Raw genomic sequence first — 18,628 nt, forward strand, 5'->3', positions numbered from 1 at the left:
AAGGACTGTCTCTCCCCTCCCTTCTCCTGCAGGGAGGTCTGAGCAGAGGGAGGCCCCCAAGGGTGCCACTGACCACAGGACAGCAGACAGCATGCCTTCTGGGGTGTGCCGGCCCCTGTTCCAGCTGCTGCTTTGTGTGTGCACAAGCCGAAGTGCTGGGCACACCCCTGCCACCTCCCCGGGCCGATTTGCACTTTGCCAGACGATGGAAATGGAGGAGGGTTTGGCAGAGTCCCAGGCCCAGGCTGCAGTACCCCCCAGGACCACCCCCTACAGTCCTCACCTTCACTAACCTGTCCCTCAACCCTGCCTACCCAGCAGGAGTCCTTGTCCGCTACTCCCTGAAGTTACCAGCTCCAGTCCACTGGGTTGGTCTCCAGGGCTACCCACCTCTACCCTCATCTGGCCCCAAATGGGACATTCACCTGCTCTCGCCTCTCCCTCTCAGTCCCATGGGCCACCCCAGGCTTGGGTTGGGCTCTGTGTAAAGTTGCATATTTATTGAGCTTTTGATTCTTTTATAAAGACTTGTATATACTCCACTGGAAAGAGTATTTTGCTTTTGGAACCCCTTTCAGGACTCAGGTGAACTGAGCTCCTGTCCCCTTCCATCTTTGGTGGGGCACCTCTGGAAGAGACCGTGGGAAGCAGAAGTGAATTAGTGGGCAGAGGTCACCAGACCAACACCCCAAGATCAACCCTGTCCCCTGCCACAGCCATGAGATCCACCACTAGAGCTCCACATGGTGCCTCAGAGGACCCTGCCCTGGGGTGCCCCTGTGAGCTTATTCCAGGGTGTATGGCCTGTCTCAGGCTCACTGGGAATCTCCCTAGGATTCCCCACCCCGGGAGAGGGGTCCCCTGTACCCACACCTACACAGTATCTGGGGAGGATGGGCCTCCCACCTGCTCTGAGTTCCAGAGTGAAGGAAATTACTTCATCTCGGAGTGGTGGTCTCAGGATTGGGGCTAGAACCCAGGTGTGCGACCCAGAGGCAGCCCTGTCACCTTGCTGCCTGAAGGCCACCTCAGGTGAGCCCAGGTGCACTGGGGACAGCTCCCACCCCCACACCCCTAGGCTCAGGGCTCCACTTCCAGGGCCCCTGAGGGCCCTGCCCTGTACTCCACCTCTGAGGCAGGCTCACTGGGGTGGCAGGGGCGGGCCCTGCGGCGGCAGGCTGGGTGCTGTGCCGGAACCGCGGTGAGCAGGGCGGGCAGAGTGGGCAGAGTGGGGAAGCCCCCGCAGCACACGTCTGTCCCGTTGGAGGGCCCAGAGCCGTGCTGCGGGGGCCATGGAGCGGCAGCCATGGGGCTGTGCCCTGGTGGCGGCTACGGTGAGTGGGGAACCCGGGGGGTGGCCGGCGGCCTCAAATCTCTGGGCGTGGATCTGCACAGTGAAGGAAGGGGTTCCCTTGAATATCAGAATCTCTGCTCCCAGACTTGCTGGGGGCTAGGCAGCGCCCTCCCCCTCCCCCCCTAGTTAGAGACTCAGCAGGGGCAGGCCCTTCCGATGAAAGGAAACACCCAGGGGCCCAAGGGGTCTGGAGGCCCCAGGCAGAGGAAGATCAGGGTCCCTCACCACCTTAGAAAAAGCACAGCACGGGTGGGGACGGGGCTGTCTGATTCTGCTCTGGTGGAGGGAAACCGTGTGAGAGGGGCTGGAGGAACCTTCTCCTCTGCTTCTCCAAAGCCTGGCTTATGCACAGGCGGAAGGAAGTTAGTCTCACCCCCAACCTGTGGGCACCCCATCTGCTCAAGAACCTGAAAAGTGGGCTGCTCTGAGGGCAAAATCTTGGGGCCTCTGAAGTTAGGGAGAGGCCCCGATGTGGGAAAGCCATGCTTGGAGCCAGCAGCACCTGTCTCCCAGGCCCTCCTACTACTACTGCTGGGCGCCCTGGGTCAAGGCAGCACTCTCAGCCCCAGGTGTGACTGTGCCCACAACTTTCAGAAGAGGAATGGTCTGTTCTGTTGCAGGGGGTGTCCAGCAGGTGAGTGACTGAAGGAGTGGGAGGGGTGTGGTGGGGGGAAGTGAGGGCAGACCAGGGTTGAGGGGGGGAGGTGAAGGGGGCAAGCAGGCCGGGGATGGGGTGAGGGGAGGCTGGGAGAGAAGCAGGGACCCACAGATAGGAAGGGAGGGAGGGGAAGGTGGGAGCCCCCTTTCACTACCTGACCCCAGCCTGGGTTCCACAGGGCAATACCTAGCTGCCCGCTGCACAGAGCCTTGTGGCAATGTCACCTGCCTTCCGTGCCCCCGGGGCACCTTCCTGGCCAGGGAGAACCACCATGAGACCAGCTGTACTCGCTGCCAGGCCTGTTATGAGCAGGGTGAGGAGCTGCCTAGTGTTCAGTGGGGGGCTCCTGAGGACAGACTGTGGCCAGGGTCTTTCTGAAGGAAGTGGCTGGCTCCGGCCACCTTTAGGTGTGAGGGCCTTGTGATCACCCATCTCAGGCCCCTCTACCCTCAGGTTGCCTTTGTGCCCTTTCTTCCTTGTGACCTTCCTGTCTCTGTACACACCTCAGTGTCTGGTCTATGGTGATTCTGTGCCTCTCTTTCTTTTGGGGTGGCCCTGTCTCTGATCTGTCCTTGTCTCTGCTTTTCCTGGGATCTGTTCCACCTCTCCATGGGAGAGTCTGCATCTCACTGCCTCTGTTCTCCCCATGTCCCTGCATCCCCCACCAGCCTCCCAGGTGGCCCTGGAGAACTGCTCGGCAGTGACCAACACCAGATGCGGCTGCAAGCCAGGCTGGTTTGTGGAGTGCTTGGTCACGCACTGCATCAGCGGTTCACCCTTCCACTGCCGCCCGTGCCTAGACTGCAGAGCCCTGCACCGCCACACTCGGGTGTCCTGTGAGTACCCCAAATATGGGCTATTGACCCCCACACCTCCCTCTCCCTACCTCCCTCTCTCCCATCTTGACCCACAGCATCTCTTGGACTGCAGGTTCCAGCAAAGACACTGAATGTGGAACCTGTATGCCTGGCTTCTATGAATATGGCCACAGCTGTGTGTCCTGCCCCACGTAACTTCCTGGCTGCCCTGGGCAGGGGGGAGGGAAGCTGGGAGCAGAGTGGGGTCCAGGGGCAGGGAGGAGGGAGCTTGGCCCTATGGTGGGTGGGCCGCACTTCAGGCAAACTGGATTCACCTATGCCAGATAAATAAGGGCTCCTTTAGTAATCCTTCCAGCTGGACATTAGGAATAGGATTTGTTGCTTACTATACATTGGTATAGTTTTGGAACTTGGGCTGGGATTCAGGGCCTGCCATTTGTTCTCTGGAGGATCTTGGGCAAGTTACTTCACCACTCCGATGTGTGGCTTCCCCATCTGAACATGGGGATGTTAGTAGGTCCTCCCCGGAGCATCTCCAATTTCCAGACATTGTTCCAGGTGCTGCAGATACGACGGAACAAAATTGGCCAATCCTGGCCTTATGGAGTTGACATTCTAGTCACCCTCAATCTGGTCTAGAAGAAACTCGATAAATCATGGTTGTTGATATTGTTACTGGGGACATGTGACATTTCAGCAGTACTTCGGAAACATTCTTGAATAGAGTGAGGGTCCCAGGGAAGAGACCTTGGACGGGAAGGGCCTTCAGGCTGTAGATGATGTCAGGCAGTCCTGGATAGCACCTCCTGTGTGTGGGCCCTTACCCCCCCACCCTGACCCCTCCCCTTGCAGGAGCACTCTCTGGAGCTGTCCTGAGTCCTGTGCGGCAGTCTGTGGCTGGAGGCAGAGTAGGTCATGTGCTGGGAACACAGTGGGAGAGCTGGGTTGGGTCAAGGGGAGGTTGGGGGTGGCTACCACCCACCAACTGCTCTTTTAGTGTTCTGGGTCCAGGTGCTCCTGGCAGGCCTGGTGGTTCCACTCCTGCTTGGTGTCATCCTGACCTACACATACCGCCGCTGCCAGCCCTGCATGCCCATGGTTCCTGGTAAGCACATGTGTGCACATACACACACATACATGCATACACACACCCACTCTTAGGAAACTGGGTTCAGGATGAGTAGCCCAGGGCCCACACAGCCCTGATGCAGAGGGGGGAGTTGAGGGAGGGAGTCCTGGGGGTATGCGTGCATAGAGGAACCCAAGAGAAGCTGGACCAGCATTCAGGTCCAGGAGCCTGCCTAGTTGCTTGTTAGACACTCTTGTTTCTTTCAGCAGACAGAGCTGGGATGGAGCCCCTGACTACCCTGCAGGTAAGAATCTCAGTAATGCTCTGGAAGAGGGTGAGCAAGCACCTAGGCCTCAGCCTTCTGGAGCTGAGAGGTTGGGCCTTATTATAACTCACAGCCCCCAGTGTGTGGCTGGCATGAAGTAGAGCTAATAAACACATGTGCCAAGTTATTAGTGAATGAGAGCAGCACAGTGCCTATCCTCAGGCGGCTGGCTTCCAGTCAGCTGGGGTCCACAGGTAAACAGGAGCTAACAGTTCAGTGGGATGAGTGCCACCATGGCAAGGGCAGAGGCAGGGTACTCCAGGCAGAGGACATAGCTCTTCCACTGGGCCAGGTGAGAGAACATGGCCAACCCAGGGGTGGTAGCAGTGGGGGGTGTTTGCTGACCAGAGACTCCAGCAGAGGGACTATACTACGCAAGCAGGGCTGACCTGGGGCCTCTCTTGGCTTCCAGGCCACCCACCTCTTACCCCCAGATAGTGCCCACACCCTTCTGGTGCCATCCAGCGGCAGTGAGAAGGTCTGCGCCGGCCAGTTGGAAGGCAACAGTTGGACCTCTGGCTCCCCTCAGACCCAGGAAGCTCCCTGCCCAGGGGTGCCATGGTCCTGGGACCAGCTGCCCAGCAGAGCTCTTGGTAAGGGACTTCAGTGGCCTGAGGCCTTTGCACCTAAGTCCGAGGCGAAAAAACGCTCTGGTTTCCTGAGCTTGCCCACTCCCCATTCTATAACTAACTTGGTGGACCTCCTTGACCCTTGGCCACAGACCGCATTCCCACTGGCTCTCTGGTTTGTCCCCAGGCCTGGCGCAGCCTTCGCCAGCGCCCCCTGCAGGCTCGGCGGCCATGCTCCAACTGGGCCCGCAGTTCTACGACGTGATGGACGCGGTGCCGGCTCGGCGCTGGAAGGAGTTCGTGCGCACTCTCGGGCTGCGAGAGGCCGAGATCGAGGCCGTGGAGGTGGAGGTGGGACGCTTCCGCGACCAGCAGTACGAGATGCTCAAGCGCTGGCGCCAGCAGCAGCCCGCGGGCTTAGGCGCCATCTACGCGGCGCTGGAACGCATGGGGCTGGACGGCTGCGCTGAGGACCTGCGCAGCCGCCTGCAGCGTTGCCCATGACACTGGGCCCACCCGTCAACTGGGGCTCTGGTGGCCCTTGCAGAAACCCTAAGTACCGTTACTTATGTGTGTAGACATTTTATGTCACTTATTATGTATGCCTCTGGCACGGCCCTGCGTAGCAGCGCCAGCCAGCCTCACCCCCGCGGGCCCCTAGGGCCCTGGTTAAAGCAAAGAAGCATCAATGCACATCGGGAGGGGGTCAAGAGACTGCTTGGCTGTTTGACCGCCTGAATTTGGCCGAGACCGCGGTATTAAATCTGTGACCAAAAGCTGCTGTTTGGTGTTTCCACGGGGCTGGGGTGTTAAGTGGCCCAGGCTTGGTTTCCTGGGGGCACCGAAAGGGCTTTAAATCTTGCCACTCAGAGTAGGGGACCCACGGAGGGGACCAGAATGGCCCTTAAGCGCTCAAGCCTGCCCCTCCCGCTGCGCTGTGGTCGTTACCCAGAGAGGGAGAGGAAGTCAGCAAGTGGGAGCGACAGTGAGAGAGTGAACGTGAGCGAGGCGCAGGCGTCTGAGAGAGCTTTAATAGGGGTGCGAAAAGGCGGGGGGGGGGGCGCGGGGACCCGGGAGGCAGCAGTCAGAGATAGGTTCGGGGCCCCTCGTCCTCCATTCACTCCACCATCGCAGTGAAAGGGTCCAAGGAACTCGGGGCCTGGCTAGGGAGGCGCGCAGACTTCACTGGAGGAATGTGGGGCCCCGGGAGGCGCAATTCCAACCCGACGGGCACTTTTCAACGTTTCTGGTAAACAAATGACTGAGAGGAAACCCTAGGCGGGGATGGGAAATGCGCCCGGGCTAGGCCAGGCGCCTATCTAGGTCAGGGTGGGAGGAAAACCCCATCCCCGAGCGCTGGGGCCTGCCTCCGCCCAGGATGCGCCAGCGACACATGGGTTCCGGGGGTGCGGGGGGTGGGGGTGGGGGTGACGTAGCCCGGTAACGTCCGGCAGGAAAACAAAGTCACCACCCACAGGAGGGCTGGGATGAGCTCTGCACACGTTGACATTCAACGAACATGCAAATATATGTAAATAGGCATGCAAATAAGCAGCATCTTTTGCGTCAAAGACTTGGGCACTTTTTCTGGGCGACTGCAGCAGTAGGCGCGCTCCAGCGTTGTCTGGGGCTGGGAATGCGAGGGCCCGGGTGGGGTTCAGGGAGGGGTTGCAGTGCCGCCAGAGGGGAGGGTGGCATGGCTCCCAGCCCTTCCATCTGGGCCAGGCAGGCTGGGGCAGGGGCTGCCTCCTCCCGCAGCCCCCCAACCCCCAGCTCGCCAGGAGGAGGGCAGGAAAGCAGCATCTAGTACTTAGCGATGTCCCCCTTCTTCAGGATGATCTGTCGCTGCCAGGGTGCCAACTTGGTCTCATCGTAGCCCAGTGTCCGCAGCTTCTCTGACTGCTCTTTTTCTCGCTGCATCTCCTCCTGCTTCTGTCGTTCTTCCTCTTTCCTAGACATGGGGTTGAGGCAGAATCACCCGCAAGGGTGAGAGGGTGGGCCAGGCACCATGAGGGCGCAAAGTGGCAAGGACTGGGTTACTGAGGGCAGAGGGACTGATGAATGGTAGGCACGGCAGTAGGTCCTAGGGGCAGAAGTGCTGGGGGACTGGGGACTGGGGTTGGGTTCGGAGGCACCCAGTGAGGATTGCTGGGGATAGATTGGAACCACTGGAGCACACGTAGGAGCTGGGTGAACAAGAGGCTGTGGCTGGGCTGTTGCTGGCTGGGGGTGTTACTGGAAACAGATGCTGGGTCACAGTGTGGTAGAGGGCGAGGAGTGGTTGTTATGAGGGAAGGGGATGAGATTATTGGGGCTAGGACCTGAGTTACTGGGGCTTGAGGTTGGGCTGCTGGGGAGCAGAGGGACCACATTATTGGGAGACAGGGGCTGGGTAATTAGGGACAAATCATTAAAACAGGGCTAGATCTGCACTGCTGACAAGGTAGCTGCTGAGCAAATATGGCTGTTGAGCATTTGAAATGTTAGGATTGAGATGTGTTGCAGGCATACGATGCATATGGCATCTCAAAGACTTAGATTTAAAAGAGTGTAGGACATCTTGCCCTAGCAGGTTTGGCTCAGTGGTTAGGGTGTTGGCCCATGGATGGAAGGGTCCTGGGTTTGATTCTGGCCAAGGGCATACACCTCGGTGCAGGCTCCATCCCTGGCCCTGGTTGGGTCAAGTGCAGGAGGCAACCGATCGATGTCTCTCTCTCACATCTATGTTTCTCTCTCTCTCCCAGTCTCTCTGAAAAGCAGTGAAGAAAAATATCCTCAGGTAAGGATAAAAAAATAAGTTAATTAAAAAATGTAGGACATCTCATTAATATTTTTTATATTGATTATATATTGAAACACATAACTTCAATTACAGTGATAATCATTGAGATATATAACTGAATTTTGATATATTGGGTTATGTAAAATATACTATGGCAATTAAGTTTCACCTATAACAAAAAAAAAAAAAAAAAAAAAAGCCTGGCCGGGCGTGGCTCAGTGGTTGGCCGTTGACCTAGGATCCAAGCGATCAGGGTTCAATTCCCGGTCACATGCCCGGGTTGCGGGCTGCAGCCGATCAATGACTCTCTCATCATTGATGTTTCTCTCTCTCTCTCTCCCTCTCCTTTCCTCTCTCTGAAATCAATAAAGATATATTTAAAAAAAAAAAAAAGTTTCACCTATATCTTCTTTTTCAACTGGGCTACTATAAAAGTTAATGTTATATATGTGGCTCACATTATATTTCTATCAAGTAGCACTGGGCTAGATTACTGGGGGTAGCAACCAAGATTGAGGGAAAGATGGTCAAGGTTATTGATAACTGAGGTCGGGTCTACTCATAGGGTTGGGTTTTCTCATTGATAATGAGAGTTGGGGGCTGGGTAACTGGGGACATGGTCATTACAGTGTAAGAGCTAGGTTCTGGGGGACAGGGGCTAAGTTATCAGGGGGGAGGGACCTGGTGGCATTATTGGGAGCAGAAAGACTGTGCTACAGGGGTGAGTAACAAGGGGATGTGCTCAAGATGGGACTAGATGAAGGGTCAAAAGGACAAGCCTCTGTGACGGGGTGTGGGGAGGGGAGGTAGGGTGGGTGCAACCCCGCACTCACCGCTTCTGCTCCCTAGAAGGAAAAAAAGAGAGCATTAGTTGGTGCCACCACCTCAGGGACACAATCAAGACACCCCGCCAGACCCCAGATCTTTTGGACCCCAGCTCACCTCTCCTCTTCTAGCTTCTTCCGAAGGATGTCCCGCCTCCAGGCAGGCATGCCGGCCAGCCGGGCCTCCTCCTCTTCCTCCTAAAACATAAGCACAAAGCTTCAGGGCCAGCATGGGCTGGGAGGTAGGGGGCCAGAGGGGGTGCACGCCCAACCCGGGGGACCTGCAGGAGTCAGGGACAACAGGACCCACATGGCATTGCAGGAAGAGACCCTTTTGATACCCTTCTGTTGGGCAAATGGATGAAGGTGCCTGGCCACAACCCCCTTGGAAGAGGCTTCCTGCCCCCCTCTCCCCCTTATAACTTAGACCTGTATCCTAGAGGTGGCGCCAAAATGGTCAGAGCCGAGTGTAGGAGGTGTTCTAAGAGAGCACAGAATGAGGTTCCCCACCGAGGCAGGTGGACAGATGGCCCCAGGCCTGCGACCCACAGGTCCTGGGCCCCACAGTCAAGTGACCCACATACTTGGGCCCCCACAGACCCTGCGAGCTCTGAGAGGCTCAGGTTCCACTGTGAACCTTCTGGCTCATTCCTGTCCTGTTCCCAAATGGAGCACACATCAACTCTACAACTGTGGTGGGGGGGCATCCAACACAGGCAGCTTAGAACAAAGAGTTTTATTACTTGCATGTTACAGAGAACACGTCACACAGAACACTGCACACGTGGCTCCCTTGACCTCAACCAAAGAGGTAGCTGTGAACTCCAGTAAAAATCCAGAGAGAGAAAGAAAGCCACAGAGCCCCAAGGGGGGCCCACAGTCCCTTACTCAGAGGGGCTGTTTCTTCCACCTGGCTCCACACAGAGCCAGGCAAGGCTGTGGGGCCAGAGGGGACACCTGGTTTGCCCTGCGCCAGGCCTGGCCTATCCTGGCCCACTCTCCACATCCGGCCATGATGGGACCTCAATGGCCGAGGCAGCCCTGAGCGCTCTGGGTTTTCCAAGGCCACCATCCAGGGTTCTTCCTGACCGCTTCTGGCCTCCGGAGCGCACGAGACAGGCCTCCTGGCCAAGGTTAAGATGCTTGAGGGTAAATTCGGAATCCTGCCGCTCAGATGTCAAAAAGCTCCGCCTCCTTCTCCTTCCAGAAGGAGAAGCTGCGGTCGATGTAGCGGCAGATGTCCTCATTGCTGAACTCCCCCATCTCAGACAACAGCTCCAGGGGGTCTTCAGCCGCGGCTTCGGAACTAGGAGGGTCCAAGGCGGGGGGAGGCGCGGCGGGCGGCGGCGGGGGCTGCGGGGCCGGCGCCGGGGCCTCGGGCTGCGCCTCGGGCCAGTCCTCGGTCTGAGCTGGAGCAGCTTCCTGGGCCGGCTCCCTCTCCTGCTCCCTCTCCTCCGCCTCTTCGTCTTTCTCAGCTTCCTCCTCCTTCGCTTCTTCCTCCCGAGGCGGCTTGGCCTCCGGGCCGTCTCCGAAGAACTGGTGCCTGAGGTCCTCGAAGCCGTCGCTCCAGCCGCGCCGGCCGGCCTCCACCTCCTCCAGCACCACGCGGTGGAAGAGGCGGATGAGCTCCCACGGGTGGCTGCCCAGCCGGTCGAACATCTCGTAGCAGAGCAGGTGGCGGAACTTGCGCTCCTCGCGGCTCAGGCCCATCTCCAGCAGCTGGAAGTAGCCGAGCATGAAGAGGTCCAGGGTGAGGCTGTCGTAGCGCGGGGGCGCGCCGCCGTCCAGGGGCGGCAGGAAGTGCTCGGGCCAGTACAGGCCGTGCGCCAGGCCCGGGGCGCGGGGCGGGCGCGCGGGCACCTGCCGCAGCAGGCTTCGCCAGTGGCCCAGCAGCTTACCCACCACCTGCCGCTGCTTCAGCAGGCGCAGCAGCCGCTCGTCCCGGACGTCGCCCGGCGGCGGCGGAGGGGCGGCGGCGGCCTCCGGGGCCTCGGGGGCGGGCCGGGCGCCGGCGGCCACCACGCGGGGTAGCAGTCTGCGCAGACGCGCCTGGGCTTGGCGCGCGTGGCCGCCGCCGAAGGTCCACTTGCGCCAGTGCTCCAGGAAGAGGTAGACGATGCGCTCCTTGCGCATGTCGATGTAGTCCTGGACGCCGCGCAGCTCGGTGGGCAGCGGCGGCCTGCGCGCCAGCTGCTCGGGCTCCGGCAGCGCCGCCTGGCGGCCCGGCGCCTCGGGCGGGTCCGGGTAGCCCGGGGGCTCCTGGGTGGGCGGCAGGCTGTTGGCGGCGGCGGCGCTCGGCTCGCCGGGGCCGGCCGCCACGTAGTCCTCCTCAAGAATGGGTTCTCGGCCTGGGGCGCCCGGGGGCAGCGAAAACTTGCGGCGCGGGCTGCGCGGGGGCGCGGAGCCCTGGGCGCGCAGCTCGTAGGTGGCGCGGAGGTGCTGCACCGAGACGCCGCACTCGAGGATCTCGCGCGCCACGGCCTCGCGGCACCAGCTGAGCGAGTGCGAGCGGCCCAGGCAGAGCGGGCCCGGCCGCCAGGGCGCGTCGGGCAGCGGCGCCAGCGGCTGGCCCGTGTCGGCGGCCAGGAGCTCGGCCAGGTGCGTGGGCCGGCCGCCCAGCGCGGCCAGCAGCGTGGCCATGCTCTTGAGCAGTGTGGAGATCTTGCTGCACCAGGCGGGCAGGCTGGCGGCGCGGCCGTGCATACGGCGTGGGTCCACGGTGAAGCGTGGTGCCGACAGAGCGGCCGAGATGGGAAGCAGCTGCTCCAGCTCCAGCTCCAGCTGCTTCAGGCGCGCATCCAGCTTCTGCGCCTTGTGCAACACCTGCAGGTTCTCGATTTGCTGCTCGATGCGGAGAATGTCAGCCTCGGTCATGAGCTCACCGAAGGGCCCGAGGATGCCGTTGTGCTCGCGGGAGTACCTCCAGCCCTCCCGGGGGTAGCAGCACGAGCTGGCGGCTGTCAGCTAAGGCGGGGAAGACAAGAGAGGGGAGGGAGGCGGGTCTCCCTCTGGCCCGGCTCCCGCAGCGGCCGCCTGGGGCGCCCTTTGCATGTCCCAGGTGGTGTAATGGCTCCGCGGGGCTGAGTTTGCAGGGACGAGCCGCGCCTGGCCGGCGGGCGACTACGCTGGAACGAGGCTTCGGCCCAGGCCGCCGCTCTGGGCGCTGGGCAGTGTCCACTTTGGTCGCTGGCGGGGACACAGCCGGTCGTTGGGCGCTGTTGCAGAGGCAGGGCGGGCAGACGGGGCTCCATGCCTGTCTTGGTTGCTCATTACACCACCGAAGAACATGCAAAAGGCACTGAAACTGCGACGCAAGGCCGCCCTCCCACCCCACCAAGCTCTGCGATTGTGAGGCCAGATCCCAATGAGGCCTCTCCTCGCCACAGACTGATGACCCCTTCTCAAGCTCTCTGTTGGTCCAAGCCCTCTTTGTCCATGATGTCAGTGTTTTAGTCCTGAATGACAGGCTCTTAAAAGAGGCTGGAGCTGTGACTTCCACTCCTATTCCCACCCCCTCTCATCCCTTTAATAACAATACAATCTATTGAGCTATGTTTGCCAGGCTCTTACATTTTTCCCTTGTCTTTCTTCACCTCTAGGCTGCAATTTAGAGACAGGCTTTTCCAGCCTGAGGGGTGGAGGGAGAAGGGCTGCCCTCACCTCCTCACAGCTCGCTCAGTTCACCCGGACCCACCACAGTCCCCACATAGAAATCTGATGATGCCACTTCCCAGCTTAACAAGCCCCCCCCCCCACCACCACCCACACACACACACTCCCCACTGCTCCAGGAGAAATTCCATTTTCTTCAAGACCAGGCCTTGGTGATCTGACGCCCCCTGACTTCCTGAGCTCTACCCCTTTCCTTCTATAGTACAGTCACCGAGCCACACCCACTGACTCCCAGACCTCCCCTCTCCTGCCTGCTCGCTCTTTGCCCCAGTCTTCCCACCCACCTCTTGCTCATCTCCAGGTCTACCTCAGACCTCACTTTCTCCTTCCCTAACACCCCCCCAGCCAAAACAGGATGGTGGACTTAGGGCTCCTCCAGTCCTCTGCATGCCCCATACTGTAACAGCCCAGTTATTTGGGGACACTTATCACTCTAAGGTGCTGTGTTTGCTTGTTGGTTGACCCCCCTTCCCCATTCCTGCAGCCCCCTCAAGAGTAGACCCTGATATAGCCCATGAATCCCAAGAGACAACAATAGTGTGTGGCACATAAATGTTCCCAGGAAACATTTGTTGAATGGATCAATGGCAAACCATCCTGCCAGCCAGTGATGATCATCCCATCTTACAGATGGGGAAACTAAGGCTGGATGAGGCTGCATATCAGTGGCTGGAAAGTGGCAATGCAGGGAAAGAGCCCAAGCCAGTCTGACTGTGACCAGAAGCCTCTTGGCTACTCAGGGTGTGTTCCCTGGACCAGCATGGTCAGCCTCACCCTGGGGCTTGTTGCAGAATCTCAGCCCCACAAGAACTCCTGAATCAGAAGAGGCATTTTTACAAGATCCCAGGCTGCTGGGGGTGGGAGATGGAGGAGACTGGGAAGTGTCCCAGGAGAGGGAGGTCCTCCAACCCTGATTTTCCCCAAAGGTGATGGGAACTGCCGGAGGCTGAAGCGCCCTGGCCGGCGGGGACGATGGGAAGAGGGGGGCTGCGGGCCCAGGTGCAGACCCTAGGTCCCTCTAGGAAGCCCCCCAGCCCACCTTCCGCCTCTGTTCCTCCTCCTCTTGCATCTTCAGCTGCATCTTGCGGACCATCACCTGGCGCTTCCACTCCGGGATGGGCCGGCCCTGCTCGTCATGCGTGGGGATGAGCGCTTCCACGTCGAGCTGCACACCTGGTGCAGGTGTGGCAGGCGGCGCCGGCGCCAAGCTGCCGTTGAGCAGCGGCTGGGGCCCTGTGGCCGGCGGGGTGGGGCTCCGGGCCCGGGATGGTGCTGGCGACGCTGGCGGCAGCGGTGAGTCAGGCTACAGGGAGAAGCGGCGGGGCTGAGCTCCGGCAGGGGCTCTGGGAGCCGGGGCGGGGGTGCCTTACGGGCCGCCTACCTGGGAAGCCAGCTGCCCGCTGCCGGAGAACACCGTGGTCAGACCCTTGCTCTGAGGCGTGGGCTTCAGACTCTTGCCAGCCTTGATCTCAGCCAGCAGCTCCGAGTTGTCACCGGTCGGGGCCATCATGTTGAAAGACTTGGTACCTGGGCGGAGGCAGGAGAGGAGGCGCTGGCAAGGGGCGAGGTGGTGTCCCCATCAGCCCCTATCTGCCCTTCTGCTGCCCCCCACCCCAAGTCAGGACAGGCTCAGAGCCTTCCCTTGGGCCCAGAGGGCAGCAATCCAGATCCCCCTGGTGGGCGGCTCGGTGCTTGGGGACCTCAGAGTCAGGCCCTTTGCTGGAAGTTCCGGCCCCACCATTCTCCCAACCCTACTCACAGAGCATGGGGCCCCGGCCTGGAGGCCCCTGGGAGTTCATGATGGCTCTTGGATTGGCTATGGGAACTCTGGTGAATGTCTCCGCCTAGTCCATTGACTGCCCAGCTCCAAAACACTACCTGGGTCCAGCCCCCGACCTTTGTCCCGGGTTCCCTGGCTCAACCGGCCAGGGCGGAGTCTGCCTCTGGCCCTCTCTGCATCAGCAAAGCCCAGTGACCCTTGGACTGAGCCACCTGAGCCTCTATGGCTATACGGACTAGGAACCCTGGAGACCACAACCCAGCCAGCCCCCTCCACCCCAAACCCACAGACAGACACGCGTGCAGACATACTGTTTGCAAGCCCGGAGCACACTTATGGCAAAGCGCTTCTCGGTTCTGGGGGACCCAGGAAAGTGGAGCCCTTACTGAGGATATGGAGTGGGGGCATCCCGGAAGGACCAGGCAGGTAACATGCAAATGTCCAGGGGGGAGTTTGCATTTTTCAACTAGGCCAGCAGAGGTGACTGGAGTTTGGGGAGGGTTGTTTTTAGAGCCCAAGGATGGGATCAGGGCTGGGTGAGGGGAACAGGCCAAGAGTTCCTGGGTTGCCTGGGCTGGGGATCCCAGAGCACAGTATGGGGGAGGGGAAGGGAAAGCTATTGGGCAAGCACCATCAGCCAGGCCAAGAATTTGTACACATGGGTGTGGTGTGGGTAAGAGGGTATGTGTGGGGCAGAGACCCCGACTGTAGCATCGAGGACTCCTCGACAGCCACTGGTCCCTGGCCCTGCCCTTTCCTCAGGTCCCTCGCCCCTTTGGCCTTGCTTTTACTGAGCGAGCCTTGTCCCCCAACCCCGCGCCTCAGCCAGGAGCCAAGCACGCAGCTACTCACTCTTCCTGTGCCTCAGGACTCTCACTTCTAGGGATGGAGAGGAGAAAAGTGACAGTGGAGTTAGAAGAGGGAAGGGGCTGGGGTGAGGCTAGGAGAGCAGGGACAGTGAGAGAGGGCCTGGGAGGAGTGGGGAAGGGAGATGTGCAGAGGAGGGGCAAGGGGAAGAAGCCCACCCGACCCTGGCTCAGGCTGCTCTGGGGTTCCACAAGGGTGGTTTGCTCAGTTCCCAGCTTTGCTGGTGCCCCAAGGGCTGGACAGGGCTGCCATGGCCCTGGTCCCCCTAGCAAGGGCCTCAGTCTTGGCACTGGGTTGGAATAGGGCACCCAGCCCAGGCTCTGCTGAGAAGGGGTGTCTGGAGAAGCCCAGAGTCTATTTTTCTTCTATTCCTAGGTTCAGCCTTGCTCCAGGCTGCAGAGGGAAGAAGCTGACCCTAGAGCTGGGGCCGTTCTGGAGGTTCAGCTGGTGGCAGACATGCTACCGTGGGCTCTTCTGCAGGGGCTACGGTTCCCTAGGAACCAACCCCAGGGAGTACAAGCTAACCCTACCCTGGACCCTACTGTGCCCTTGTACTCCTTCCTAGTCAGGGAGATGTAGTTTTGGATGGTGCCATTAAGCATGATCCCTGCAATGAGTGGCTGGGTGAAGAAGTACCCCCCACACCACCACCAGTCTGGGATAGGACTACCTCCCCGGCCTTGCAGCAGCCCTGGTGTGCAGGAGACTGCCCCATATTACAAAAGAGGAGCCCAGGAATCCTGGTCACCAGTCTAGCTCTTAAAAAAGGATGCCCAGGAAAGTCACCAGGAGGGACAGGCCTGATGGGTCGCTGGCCTTGTTCCCATAGCCAGGCCTTAGCTGGCCTGGGGCCCCTTGGGGAGATCTGGCTGGGAAGAGTCCCTGATGCATCTGAGATGGGCTCCGGGCTGAAGCTAGCTTGGAAGAACCAGAGAAGAAGGCGAGGAGAGATTCAGGATGGATGTGGGGCAGGGAGGTGGCTGGCCAGCAGCCCCGCCTCCTGGAAGCTAGTTCAGTTCTCGGAGCTTCCCTCTAGCACCCGCTCCTCAGAGAGCTGCGACCAGACCTGGGGGGCCTTCCCCAGAGTGGGAGGCAAGCCCAGAGAGGGAAGGGGACTTGCCCCGGGTCACACAGCCCAGTCCTGCCGCGGCAGAGCCTTCCCCTGGGGTCAAGTCCTCACTGAGGAGGGGCTGCAGGAAGAACAGAAGGGAGAAGCCTCGGGGCAGTCGCAGCTGGGGAGGGGGCGTCGTCTAGGTTTCCCGCCCCCTCCCGGGCGAGCACCGCCTCCCGCCGCTCAACCCGCCGCTACTCACTGCCGGTGGAGGAGGAGGAGCGCCGCTGCCCGCAGCCGGGGCCCGCGCCCTCGAAGGGCAGAGGCGGAGCGGGCGGCGGCGAGCTCAGGCCCTCGGGCAGGGGCGGCGGTGGGGGGGGCGGCGGCGGCAGCTCCCTGGACGCCTTGGGGTCCGCTGCGCAGCCGTTGTGCACGTGATTCCCGGGGAGCAGCGCCGCCTGCGGGGGAGCGGAGGGGCCAGCGAGTGAGAAGCGGGCCGCCCGGCCGGGCCCGAGGCGGCCGGCGGGTCCGGGCTGGCGGGCACGCACCTCCTCGCTGTGCGCCATGCCCGGGCGTGCGGCCTGCGGCTTCCCGGCGCAGCGGCCCAGCTGGCGGTAGTAGTCCCCCGTGCTGGGCTGCTTGCTGAAGGCTCGGGGCTTGCGGCCGGAGTCCTGCCTCCGCAGCCCGTTGTGGCCGTCGCGGGAGCTCAGCTGCGGAAGGACGGCGGGGGAAGGCGTTCAGGCCCTTGTCCCTTATTCCTCCCGCGCTGCCCCACCCTCAGCCCTCCACCTTCCCGGGGGCGCACGGCCGGCGGCTGTCGAGGGTGCAGCCGGCCGTGTTCCTAGGCCCTCCCGTCCTCAGAGCGGGGATGGGGCAGGGTCACGGGGGCCTCGGTAGAAGGGCAGGCTCGGTTGGCCCTACAGGGAGTGGCTCTGGGCGCCGGCCAAGGGGCGCAGAGGCCCCACTGAGGCTAGAAGGGGCGGGCCTAGGGGCCGGGTGGCCCAGCCCAGACGCCAGGGGGAGCCGGAGAAGGGGCAGCTCCCAGCTTAGCAGAGCTAAAGCCTCGGCCGCACCCCAGTCCCCGCTGCCACACCGTCCCGCCCGTGCCCGAGTCTCTGCTGAACCCTCTCGCGGGGATCCCGGCCCCCAGGGAGCTCTGTGGGGCTCCTGCTTGCCTGGGGCCCTCAGCTGCCCAGCCCGGGCCGGGGCCGCTCCTACCTGCCTCGGTGCTGGTGGCCCCCGCTGTGCACCTGGCGGCGGGGGCGGCATGGACCCGACACCTGCGCTACCTGATCCTTCCTCTCAGGTTACAGCCCAGCCCGGGTCCCCCCGCGCCTCCGAGCGCCTGTGAGCTCCGTCGGCCTGACATCACCCAGGCCCGCCAATCCTGGGCACTGGGGGATGCTACGGGGGCGTCGACGGCCCCGCCACACCTGGCGGCTGCACCACACCTGCCCCGCGGGCCAGATGTGGCCCCGCCCCCTGCGCCTCTCTCGCTCCGCAAGGTGCTGCTGAGCCCCGCGGCCTTCATCCCTCCGCTCCATCATCCCAGACAGAAAATTCGGGCCTCACCGCGGGCAGTGCACCCCTCCCCCTTTTGGCCCCCGGGTTCCGGGTCACGCCCCCGCCCTTCCCTTGCCGCATCTGGAAACCATCGCCGTCCGCGTAAGCGACACCGACACCCTCGACCAAGCCTCGGGTTTCAGGGGCGGCAAGGCGGCTCCGGTGACAGCTGAGCGCCCGCCCCATTGCAGCTGCCCCCCGCTAAGCCCTGCTCGGGGAGGACAGGAGGCAGTGGGGCCAAAGGCCGAGTCAGCGGGCGGGGGCTGTCCCCTGCCCCACCTCCCAGGCCGTTAGTCCCTGCGGTGGCCCCGGACCCTCCGCGCCCCACCTGACCCGGCTCACATTGCAGGAAACGGGATACCGCAGGATTTGTTTTCTGGGCCAGCCCGCCCCCCTCGGCGCCCCCTGCAGTCCGGAGGCGCAGACACCACCACGACCCTGTCCTGGCAGCGGTCAGGCAACCAGGCCAGGGGGCCGGGGCCGTGCGGGCACACAAAGGGCCCTTTGTGGAGCTGCCTGGAGCCTGAAGCCTGGCACGCACACACCAGGCAGGGGACCGGGGACCCGAAGTCTTGGCGCTCTGACTCAGGGGAGGGGAGAACACATAGGCCAGCCACCTGTCCTGTGGCTTTGGGCAGGGCCCACATGCCTGGTCAGGGAGAGTCCTTGGCCCCCACCTTCTAGAGATGAAAGGGGAACCCGACTGAGAGCTTGGTCTGAGGTGGCATGAAAAGGTGGGGGGGGGTAGAGTCACTGTGCAGGCTATGCTCCTCCCCTCCCCCACCCAGTGGCCTTGTGACCTGGGTCACCTGTGGGAATTGGTTACTTAGCTGAACCCTGGAGTGGCTTGCCTTGGGCTTGAGAGAGAACTACAAGCGCAAGGCTCTCACAGGACCCTCAGGGCCTCCACCCCACACTCAGCCACCTGAGGTTCAGGCGGCCCTCCGCCCCACCACTCAGATCGGCTTTGTTCTGTCCCCTTGGCCAATACCCCAGGAACCCCTCTGGGCCTCCCTGCACAGGACTCTAAGAACTGTCCAGACCAGCCCTCTGTCCCCTGGTCCCACTCCAGAGCCACAGCCAGGATCCCAAAGGCCCTACCATGCCCAGCACCTTACACTCCATTCACTCACACTGGACCCCTTCCTGTCTCCCCCAGGACTCTCATCTCAGGCCTGGCCCTTCCACGTGGGACCTCAAGCCCCAAACCAGAAGTCAGCCCCCGCTTGACCCTCCCTCATCCCTGACTGAGTGCCAAGTCCTGCTACTGCACTCTCCTTGCCTCCCCTCCTCCTG

The 18,628-nt window shown here is 61.5% G+C and overlaps 3 protein-coding genes across 10 annotated transcripts in view; 2 read left to right on the plus strand and 1 right to left on the minus strand.

Annotated features, from left to right (window-relative positions):
* The window catches only part of PLEKHG5 (pleckstrin homology and RhoGEF domain containing G5), a 48,328-nt gene extending 47,786 nt beyond the window's left edge, over positions 1-542 (plus strand). For all 4 annotated transcript variants that reach the window (XM_016214680.2, XM_087820154.1, XM_016214678.2 and 1 more), the window contains one exon: positions 33-542. In XM_016214680.2, the coding sequence (XP_016070166.2) occupies positions 33-42 (10 nt within the window). In that variant the 3' untranslated portion in view covers positions 43-542. The remainder of the gene's footprint in view (positions 1-32) is intronic.
* A 764-nt stretch (positions 543-1,306) lies between these two features.
* Positions 1,307-5,713, plus strand: TNFRSF25 (TNF receptor superfamily member 25). The gene is made up of 10 exons (XM_087820473.1): positions 1,307-1,334; positions 1,770-1,988; positions 2,191-2,325; positions 2,681-2,848; positions 2,943-3,021; positions 3,683-3,738; positions 3,828-3,935; positions 4,166-4,203; positions 4,637-4,817; positions 4,981-5,713. The coding sequence occupies exons 1-10, from the start codon at positions 1,307-1,309 to the stop codon at positions 5,295-5,297; spliced, it is 1,329 nt and encodes a 442-aa protein (XP_087676599.1). The 3' UTR covers positions 5,298-5,713.
* Positions 5,714-6,582: 869 nt separating this feature from the next.
* ESPN (espin) overlaps positions 6,583-18,628 on the minus strand; it is a 30,414-nt gene continuing 18,368 nt past the window's right edge. For 2 of the 5 annotated variants that reach the window (XM_087820790.1, XM_087820789.1), the window contains 8 exons: positions 16,318-16,479; positions 16,032-16,227; positions 14,704-14,730; positions 13,453-13,598; positions 13,111-13,374; positions 8,518-8,597; positions 8,409-8,420; positions 6,583-6,744 (listed from right to left, as the gene is read on the minus strand). In XM_087820790.1, coding sequence (XP_087676916.1) covers positions 6,597-6,744; positions 8,409-8,420; positions 8,518-8,597; positions 13,111-13,374; positions 13,453-13,598; positions 14,704-14,730; positions 16,032-16,227; positions 16,318-16,479 — 1,035 coding nt within the window. In that variant the 3' untranslated portion in view covers positions 6,583-6,596. Of the gene's footprint in view, positions 6,745-8,408; positions 8,421-8,517; positions 8,598-9,357; positions 11,364-13,110; positions 13,375-13,452; positions 13,599-14,703; positions 14,731-16,031; positions 16,480-18,628 lie in introns of those variants that run through there. The other 3 variants (XM_087820791.1, XM_087820788.1, XM_087820787.1) reach the window with 3 other exon arrangements.

The sequence above is a fragment of the Miniopterus natalensis genome, chromosome 9 (genome assembly GCF_054644295.1).
Source record: "Miniopterus natalensis isolate mMinNat1 chromosome 9, mMinNat1.hap1, whole genome shotgun sequence".
Lineage (NCBI taxonomy): Eukaryota > Metazoa > Chordata > Mammalia > Chiroptera > Miniopteridae > Miniopterus > Miniopterus natalensis.